At 41.1% G+C, this 10,343-nt stretch overlaps 1 protein-coding gene across 3 annotated transcripts; it reads right to left on the reverse strand.

The window, feature by feature from the left end:
- Positions 1 to 318: 318 nt before the first annotated feature.
- On the reverse strand, positions 319 to 10,338 carry LIG4 (DNA ligase 4). Of its 3 annotated transcripts, XM_027065208.2 has the most exons (4): positions 10,179 to 10,334; positions 7,819 to 8,540; positions 7,663 to 7,700; positions 319 to 4,167 (listed from the first exon to the last, which is right to left on the reverse strand). In XM_027065208.2, the coding sequence occupies exon 4, from the start codon at positions 4,137 to 4,139 to the stop codon at positions 1,404 to 1,406; it is 2,736 nt and encodes a 911-aa protein (XP_026921009.1). In that variant the 5' UTR covers positions 4,140 to 4,167; positions 7,663 to 7,700; positions 7,819 to 8,540; positions 10,179 to 10,334; the 3' UTR covers positions 319 to 1,403. The 3 variants fall into 3 exon arrangements, with proteins under 3 accessions (XP_026921009.1, XP_026921010.1, XP_014929928.1); XM_027065209.2 differs by lacking the exon at positions 7,663 to 7,700; XM_015074442.3 differs by lacking the exons at positions 7,663 to 7,700; positions 7,819 to 8,540 and having other exon boundaries at positions 10,179 to 10,338.
- Between the last annotated feature and the right edge of the window lie 5 nt (positions 10,339 to 10,343).

A 10,343-nucleotide genomic window follows, 5' to 3' on the forward strand; every position in this document is an offset into this window, starting at 1 on the left:
AATAATATGAAACACAAAGGACCTCAAATAGGAACCTGATTTGAATCAGTCAAAAATTATAGATACCGTAGTATCTAATCTGATTGAAATAACTATTACAAATTGTCTCAAAATAAATACATCATAGGGGTGGCTCAGTTGGTTAAGCATCTGACTCTTGATTTCACCTGAGGTCATGATCTCACAGTTCCTGAGTTGGAGCCCTGAATCGTGCTCTGTGCTGACAACGTGGAGCCTGTTTGGGATTCCCTCTCTCCTCCTCTCTGGCTCAAGCTCATGCTCTCTCTCAAAATCAATCAATCTATCAACCACCATAAATTTCAATAGCATATTAAATATTTTATTTAAATTAAGAAATAAAATTACATTTGTTCCACCATTTCAATAAAATCTAAAACTACATACAAATGATCTATACACAGTTCCTTGGGTTCCATATTTTAAGTATTTCAGAGGTGTCATGAAAATATATTTTTCATAATGAATACACTGTATTCCAAAATTTAGTATATAAATCCAGACATAATATATATTATATACACTGAATTTAAATAACCTAAGATAAAAATCATTTTAAATAGAGCAATTTACCTCTCTGTAATGAAAGTCCCAACACATAGGCTATTTTGACATGTGGATTACATCTAGGAAAATCACTCTTTGTGAATACTATTCATCTTGGAGTAAAGTTCACATAAAAACATGGTCTTTGAAACATGCTCTATTTTAGAGAAACAATAAATGTGGGCCCAATACTTGCAAAATGGTAAGTTTCTTTTAATCAAACTGATCTAATTTTAAGTTTTTAGACCATCAAGTCTCATTCAATTTCCCCTAATTTACCTAGTTACATCAATAACAGGTTTCATTTATGAGCTTGCCCTTAACCCTAAAAAACAAATTTGTTTACAACATTTCAAACTTAAAAGAATTTTAGTCTTCAATTTAAGATATATTTTTACAAATCTAACTACAATTCTTTCTTGCAATGCTTTATTATATAACAACTATTAAAATTTTTATTTGACTCCAGAAAATCCATTTAGATCAATGCTTTTAATGACTCTAAAAGCTTCTGAATGTATTTTATTAATATTGGAGTCAAAATTCTAGATTTCTATAGGGATATCATATCAACACCTCTTCTTTAAACTGTTTATTTCATCTTGGTTTTAAAAGTCATCAAATATTACACTGCTAAAAGATTTTTTTCTTTCTTGGCTTTGGGCTATTCAGGGTCTTACCTATCTCAAAACTTAAAAATATTGTTTTCCTATTCTAATAATACCATTCAAGCATAAATTTGAAGGGATAAAAACAAAATGTAGTTTAAAATTTTATCTTTACCACCTGTTACGACGTGTCCACCAGATCACAGGCTTTCCTCACTAGAAAAGCTAGCTTTAAACCAAATACTGATTTTCCTCCTGCAATTCACACTTGTCTATTGAATCAGTTACCCAATCTTGTTGCAGGATTTTAAATTTTCTCTTAAGAGTTCTTCGAAAAGCTTTCAAATCTGCAACACGACTATGATCCTCCCCAATGATTACATGAGACACTCCCTGAGCTAAACAAGAAACTACTTTTGCTCCATGAAATCGAAGTTCCAAAGCTGTAAAAGCTAACCTCGTCCCCTCGATTTTGGTACTCAGGTCATTAACAACAGCATACAAGTCCAAATAAATAATGTGGTGTCGAAACATACTGAGTGGGGAGTGGTCCCAGGAATATCGATATTCTAAATTAGCAATCATGGAAGCTGTTTCTCCAGGACTTTGTTCGCTGGAATTTTTAATTCCTGAGAACACTTCTTTCAGTTGGTTCAAATCTGTATCAACGAAATAACTATCACCATAACAATCATATTCACGGGCAAAATGCTGCTTCGTCGATGGGCACATATGAATCATAAAGCGAGGTTGCCACGGAACACAGCTTTTGGTCTTAAAACACTCTAACAGCCACTCAGGCTTGACAACATCATGTTCATTGGAAGAAATTATGTTTTTCACCCTGATGTTCTCGGACCCTGCAATCACACAGTAGGTGTCTGGGCCTGGATTTTGTACTATATAACCACCAAATTCCGCAAGTCTGTTCTCCAGATCGGGCTTTGGATGGCTGTTTGTTCCACTCATAACACAAAACTCCACATCTTCAAATACATTAGAAACTTTGTTTACATTAGAAAGGTTAGGTGCTTTTAGGTGCTCAATGATTCCAACAACTTTCTTGATCCTTGGGGCAGCTTTCCGCCTCTTCTCTTGTGGTTCATCATCACCCCCGACATAAAGGTGTTTGGACGCAAGCTTTCCAGATGCTTTCCCTCGAAGTTGTTCTAAGTCATCTAGGGTGGTACATTCATACCACTCTTTGTCTTCTCTGATCTTTTCAATTCGGGGGAAACGCAAGGTGCAGCCAGTTTTATACATCTCACTGGGGACAATCTCTGTTGCTTTAATCTGAACGATGACAGAATGACAAGGCTCAATGTACACTTCTGGCTTCTCTGTTCCACATAAGATGCTACTTGGTGGAGCTTTTTTATGAAAAGGCTTCCAATGCTTGGCCAATTTCAAACCCAGATCATACAGTTCTTTCATGGTATAACCTGAACCAACACGACAGAGAGTGTGAAACATGGAGGGTTTTTCACCAGGAGGAGGTTTCTCTGCTACAGCACACAGAAAATGAGACATCATTCCGCCTCGCGAACCTTTACCCCAATAGCCCCCCACAATTAAGGTGTCCAGTTCATCCATCAACCCATCGACATACTCTGGTTTAATTTTTAACCATCCTTCACCTCTTTTGTCTGGCTTGTAAATGGATAGAGGGTGTTTGATCATGATTCCCTCTTCTCTTTTGTCTATTGCTTCATTCAAAGCATCAATTACTTCTTTTTTCGTATGAGCTTGTGTTTTTTGCACTATGTCTATCCTACCTGGTATTGGTGTAAAAACACTAGTGAGAATGTCGTACCTCTTTTTCAGGGTCTCACGCCCTAGCTTTTTATTATTAACCATCAGTACGTCAAAAACACAGTAACAAGTTTGCAGATCGGAATCTTCCACCATTCTCTTGATATCGAACTTATTCCCCTTTTGCATAAAAGTTTGTGTATTAGGGTTGAAGGCCATCATCTCACCATCCAGGATACAGGTTTGCACATCTGTTTTGAATGCACTGTGAATGAATGGTGTAAGAGAGCCTTCCCGTGGAGAATCTCCAAACTGATCTGTATAGTTAAACCCGTTCCGGGAGAAGTACTGATACACATCCCCATCCTTGTGCATTTGCATACGCTCACCGTCTAGCTTGGTCTCAATGTAGAAACTCTGGTGTTTCATGTCCTTCTCAATTCTCTCAATATCTGCTATGGCAGCCAGCATTGGTTTAAAGGCAGAGAATAAAGTGATAGAAATATCAGTAAGTCCGACGGAAGGATCGTGCAGTTGCCTACAGACTTTTTCAAGATCCGTGGTGACATTATGCAACTCGGCAGCATCATTGTGGAAAGCAGAAAATACAGATTGCTCACTAAAGCCAAGTTTCAAGTCCTTTACTATCATCCGTATAAGCCACTTTTGTTCCAGTGCCGAACTCTGACTTATAAGCTGAAGAAGACTCTTTTTTATTAGGTCCTTTCTTCTGGCAGAATTATTGCTGGCAATTGAGTCTAAAAGGTCATTTACTTGCTGTACTGTTAAACTTCCTTTCTGCAAACATCTTGGTTTCAACACGAAATATGCAATCATCGCAAAGTCTCCAGCATCTCCACGAGTTCCAGTGGGTGTCCTGTAATTTAAAAGCTTAAGGGCATCTTTTCCTTCTCTAGGTAAATTAAGCAATTCAATATAAAGTTTAGCAAGCATGGTTTCTTTGATTCCATAGGCCATTCTTTCTCTTTCGAGCTGAGGGAGAATAAGTCTCATTGCTGGATAAAAAGAGTCCCTGACATCTTTTTGGTTCTTATGAAGGGCATCATGAAATCTTCTCCAAGAATCTAAAAATTCCCTGAAGTGTCTGATTTTTTCTGCCCGTCCTTTACTTTTCTGTATTCGTTCTAAAGTTGAACATAAATCTGCAAAAGGAACGTGAGACGCAACAGTTTGTGAAGTCTGTGGGGTAGCCATAGAAGCGATGCGGAATCCTCTGGTTTAGCTAATAAGGAAAAAAGAAGAACTTTAAGTCAAAGATAAACTTCAACTGAATATTTAACATAAAGACTTCACAGACAGTGCTTCGTTCATGATAAAAGATTTATCAACATTTGCAAAATGAAAGTGAATCAATGCTTATAAATTTTGTCCCTTTCCACCTCTACATTTAATGAAAATCAACTATTTTACTTCAATTCTATTCCGTATTTATTACTAAAAGTATCAGCAGCTCCACTCACTACATTAGCAATATTGAAATCGACTACCTCGTCTTTCTCCGTAAACTCCAACTTCTATTGAATTAACTATTCCGTTCCTTATTCAGTGCATGATGCAAAAGAATAACAACAGAAAAAGAAGGCTCAATGCATTTCATTTCTGGCCTTCTGAGGTAAGGCCTTTCCTTTTATTTCTCCTCTTTTTCTGTCAGACTACCACACAGCCTCAGAAACAGATGTTTCTAACAAACCACCAGCCTCATGGAATTGAATTTGGCTTTGCAGGAAGTTTGGACTCCTACACAGGTAGGAGTTCACCACAAAAAAAAAAAGCCCAAAAAACAAACAAACAAACAACCCCCCCCCCAAAAAAAAAAAAACAGCTACTTTCTTCTTTAGGCCAAACAAAGCCTATGTCTGTCTGTGTTCACTTTCACATCACCACTAGCTTTACCCAATCATTCCAATCAATTTTCAAAACCCAACTCAAAATAACTTCCACCTGAAATCCTTACTTGACTTACCTCTTCTAACTATTTTGTCTAACTGTTTACAGCTTCATAAATTTAAATTCAGTAGTACATTTTTTGGGTTCATATTCTCATCTCATGCCTGTTACCCCTAACAATTCACCGACCACATATCCACCAGGCACCGTGCTATGTTTCTGCTTTAAGAGAGCATATGTTCTGTAAAGAAAAAGGGGGTATGATGGAACTAATTACAAAATGCTAAGTGCTGCAACAAAAGTAAATTGTCACGAGACAGTTGTCCACTGAAGTATCTTCTAAAGTCAGAGGAAATAATGAGTACCTTGCTGGGCTAGGGTCTAGACTATTTCCTAAAGTGGTCACCACAAGTGTGAAATTTCCTTAAAGTTTCAAATATTCATGCAAGTCCTATTAGAGTCTATAAGATATCAGAGCTACTATGTGATGTAAACCATAGAACACTAAAATCAACTAACTTTTCCAAAAAAGACTTCAAGAAGGGGCTCCTGGGTGGCTCAGTCAGCTAAGCATCCAACTCTTGATTTCAGCTCAGGTCATGATCTCAGGGTCGTGAAACCCAGCCCCGTGTCGGGCTCCATCCTGAGCGTGGAGCCTGTTTAAGATTCTCTCTCCTTCTGCCTCTCTTCTGCACACACACGCACTCTCCAAAAAAACCAAAGACTTCATGTAAAATGTGTGTTCTGGGAATAAAAACCATGTTTTATCTTGTGGTTTCAGACACCTCCTAGTACATCCCCGTCAAGCCTCAGAGCAGCTGCACAGGGAGGAGGGAGCCCCGTAGCGGTCTCAGGGCCGGTGAGATTTCCCCACAGCAGCAAACAAGCCACAGGCACCATCAGTACGAGGCTATGTTGTCTAACATCTGGCGTAAGAAATCACATGGCTGGTTATGGTACAGCCGTTACTACCCCACCAGTCTCCTGAGGTCAGGAGTTGTAATTTGTGTCAGTAGTGCCTGGCACTTAGTAGGTTTGTTTGCTGAACGAATTACTCAACATCTAGAGTGGAGTTCCTGAAAAAGCACACGAGAAAAGGCCAGGGGCTGATTGCATTCACTCCCCACTATGCCTGGTGGGATTCAGTCTGGTCAAAACCATTTAGCAGCTATGACTGCACAGGGCAAGTTCCACAACAGCCATTTGGTGGCCTTTAGGGGAAAAGGCTCCACTTCTCAGTCGAATTCCTAACAAAGGAAACTCAACTTCTGTTGGGTCAGTTAAGACCAAGAAATAAACCCATGAGAGACAACTTTCCTGAGACTTTTGTCTTTGAATACAGTAACTGCTTCCTCTTTAGGTGTCTTATCAGCATAACGGACTGAACCACCTGCTTATGTTTACTGTCTTACTTTGCAAAACATGCCCCCTTAAGTTAGTATGCTGTGGTATATAATGTTATATTTACAACCCATATATGATGTATAAAAAATGAAGAATGTTGAGAAATTCTTCTTTGAATGTACAAGGTGGGAATACAGTTTCCGATCTATCTGAATATTCTACTTGGTCTCAGTTTCCTTCAACAAGTTCCAGGCAAAGACTCAAATTACTTTATAACAACACTGAAATCTAGGTAATGGGGTGGACACCCATGTATGCCAAAACTGCTATAAATACAACGAGGATTCCAAAACTAGTAACAAATGAACAGCTTTAAATATTTTTACTCATAAAATTGTACCACTGCGTTTACATGTCCCCTAATTTTATCTTCTGGATTCTGGGTTTGTTAGTTGATGTTTTTGACTTGTGGTGTGTGGTTAGGGTTCAGGCTCCAGAGTCCAATGTTAGTTCAATTCTAGACTCAAAACTTAACAGCTGTGTGACATGGGGAAACCACTTAATTTCCCTGAGAGTCAGTGTCCTTAAGTGAAAAATGGGGTTAATAACTGCAGATGGTAAGAGGAGGATGAACTCAGATAATTTACATAAGGTGCTTAACAACAGTAGTTGGTAGCTGGTAAATCCTTGATCAATTTTAGGACTATACTACTTGTTGACGCAAGTAACATTTAAAATATAAATATTATAAAATATTAAGGAAATAAGGGAGGGATATGCTTCGCTTCTTGATAAAGAATAAGCAACTTTCAAGAGAATGAATACAGATCATTAATATTACAATAATGACTCATCGTCCATTCAGTAGCTGCCTATATTATCCTACAGTGACACAATGAAACATACCAGCAAGGTTGCATTCAGTGAATATGATGCTTTAGTGCTATTTTACTGCAGAGAAAGTGACTGGTACAATTTAATTTTCCTTCCTGCAGCGCCTTCAAGAAGATGCGCTTCCCTGTGAGACAAGGGGTTTACAGCAGCCTTTATACACTTGTGATATTTGGGGAGACTCTAACCGGAGAGAAACTTGTGATAGGAAAAAGCCAGAAGGCTGTGGGAGCCAGGAGGTTGACAGAAGACGAAAAGTAAGAAGAGAAATAAGGTGGTTCCCTCTAAGGATACTGTATCTCTCTCCAACTGCACCGGGACAGGCCTGCAAAATCTCTGGAGGGGTCCACACCACTCCCCCAACCCCGCAAATAAAACCCGCAACGTATCCGGGGTGAACTCGCACCGGCTTGGGGAGAGGGGGGTCCCCAGAACCAGACAGTCCGCAAACACAGCATCACAGCAGCCAGCTGCGTTCCCGAGAGGCAGGCCCCTCGCCCCCGCATCCCAAGGGTGCGGGTCCAGACCCAGAACCCCGAACCAAAGACCCGGCTTCCACCGCAGCGCGGTCGCCAGGGCGGCCCGCGACCCTCACCTGCGACTCTGGCCGGGGCGAATGGGCCGAAAGACTTCCTGTCCCGAAACAAGAAAAAAACTTTAAAGACTATAAGCAATCGGTGGGCCGAAAAGACGCGGGGTGGTCCCCTCCGGCTTGGGTCACCCCAGCCCAGGGTCTGTCTGCCAAACGTACCCCACCCGCGTTCGCTCCGGGGACTCCGAGCCCCCTCCCGGGCCGCGCAGCCGCACAAACAGGACGCGAAGCCCCAGGTGCGTTCTCCAAACCGGAAGCCGCAGCCTAGAGAGCCGGTTCCACCAGCTGTTCCTGGCGCAGACGCAATCTCTATTTAAAGCCGGGGAGGCCCTGACAGCGTGAAGATGCTTGCGCAGGCGCAGTCGCATCTGCAGGCCTTGAGGGCACAGGGATGATGTGCGCACGCGCAGTGACGTTCGGGTTGGGCACTGGTCCGCCTTGCATGGCTGAGGAGGACTCCAGGGAGCCTGGTGGCAGCGTGACCACAAATACAACTCCTGTTAGCCTCCCAAAGCAGCAGGTGCTCTTTGCCAGTGTTTCACCCATGAGAGTGGATTTTGTCTGAGTGAGGATTTTGTCTCCCAAGAGCACTTTGTGCACTGGCTCCTTCCTTGGAATGTGAACCTGAGTCTTCCCTGGCCTTGGTCTGCTCACTAGCAAGTGACAGCCTCGTAGAGTTCTGTTTGCTGTTATGTAAACTGTACCAATACTCATCTCATTGGCTGCTTGTGAAAGTGCCCATAATTGAAAAGGGCATCTTGCCTCGCCAAACATCAGACGTTTCATTTAAATGGAAAAATAGGCTTGTCCAAAATTGCTTAAGGCTGTCCTTTCCTATTTGTTTCTGATGATGGTACAGCTTGGATGTGAGTTCTTGTCTCCTAATACAGAAATAATACATAATTCATAAAAATACATAATATACAATTCATAATACAGACATAAAGAGTTGCATGCCTGGAAATCAACTATGGATTCTTCTAGTGTCTGTCCAAGGAGTCAAAATAAAATTATTTGGCAAATCTTCACTGAGCACCAACCATGATATAGTAATTTGCTAGGCATTCAAGATTGAGATAAAAACAAACTCAGTCCTTATGTTCCAGGAACTGTTGATTTCTACTAATATTTTGTTTTGGTTTGTCTTCTTTCATGGAGAACTGAAAAATTATCCATGACGGTGGAAACACCTTTGAGAGTTATTTCCTCTTGCCATAAAATACTGTTGCTTTAAGGGGTGATATTTTAAGAAAGTGACATTTTGCTGCAACAGTCTCTGAGAACATTTTAGAGCTACTAAGTGCCCTTTGGGGTTGTCTAATGTTCAAAAATCTCATTTTACAAAACTGTCACTTATTTAATTCACAGCATTCGTTTGTAGCAGAGCTAGACTTAGCCCAACAACATTCAATTAATTTCCTTTTATGTCGAATGCACCTAAGTTATCCAAATATTTCTCTGAAATCAGCTATGAAGTTTACAAGTCACATGATACTCTTTTGATGGTAATTTCTCCAACTACTATTCAACTGAATTATCAATTTATTTTGGAGTAGCACCCAACAATGTTGGTAATGGACCCCCCACAAGAGTCCATCTTATGAAAGGGCATTTGTGCGCATTTATACCTTGTTCAGCATCTACTGAGCTCCTATAATGTCAGAGTTTGCACTTTGTATTACTGATGGAAGAGAGGAATCATGGATTATGAAACCAAACTCCAAATTGATTAAAATCCTAGTCCATGATATTTTAGCCTTTCGAATCCTTGATTCAAAGATAATCAAGGGTTTTTCATTAAGTATCTTCTAAAGTTGCTGTGACTATTAGTTTATTTACGTTAAGTGGTCTATCTTAGTGCCTGGCATTTATCAGGTGACAAACAACAAGAAGCTAATATCGAGAGCCTGGCTTTGACCTGGAGCTCTCCATCTGACGGCAAGATACATGTTTTTTGTTTTGTTTTGTCTTGTTTTTTTTAAATATGAAATATTCTTTGTATATATAAAATAGGGGACAGAGAATAGGGAATGACCAAGGCGGCGGGGGGGGGGGGGGGGATCAGACATCTGTAGATAAACAATTTAGTACAACTTGGTGCCTTAGGAAAGTGAAGGTAATGAAGCACCAGCTTCAAGGGCCCCTTTGTGTGGGCACGTCCCAGGCCCTGGGCTCTAGCAGTGTTCCCTGGTCTTGTGCTTTTGGAAAAGTTGCAGAAGTAAGATAATTTTGCATTCCTGTTGTTTGGAAGGCACTCTAAATCTCCTCACGTTCAGGCCTCATAAAACCTCCATCTGCCCGTGAAGGTCCATTCTGATAGAGGTAGGGGAGGGCTGGGTTGGGAGAAAACAGAAACAAAATAAGTTACGGATGCGTTTTTAAGGAAGTACCGGAACGCACGGTACATACCCCTCCTAACTCTATTGGCCAGACACGCTGTCTTAGGTAATTAATCCTAATCTGTGTACACGCTTAGAGCTGTGTCCCAAAGGGAAATCTGGTGCGTTACCAACACTCACCCTGGGGGCCTCGGATGAGGGGCAGGAGGCCTCCAGGTGCCCCGGGCTCAGAAGCCGCCGGGTCCGGTCGCCCACCGCGAGTTCCAGCGTGCCGGTGGCCAGGCTCCAACGTATCTTGTCCGTGCCGGCCACCGTCGCCGGGGACTCCCCCGACTGTGGTTTGTG

This window comes from Acinonyx jubatus, chromosome A1 (genome assembly GCF_027475565.1).
Source record: "Acinonyx jubatus isolate Ajub_Pintada_27869175 chromosome A1, VMU_Ajub_asm_v1.0, whole genome shotgun sequence".
Taxonomy (NCBI): Eukaryota; Metazoa; Chordata; class Mammalia; order Carnivora; family Felidae; genus Acinonyx; species Acinonyx jubatus.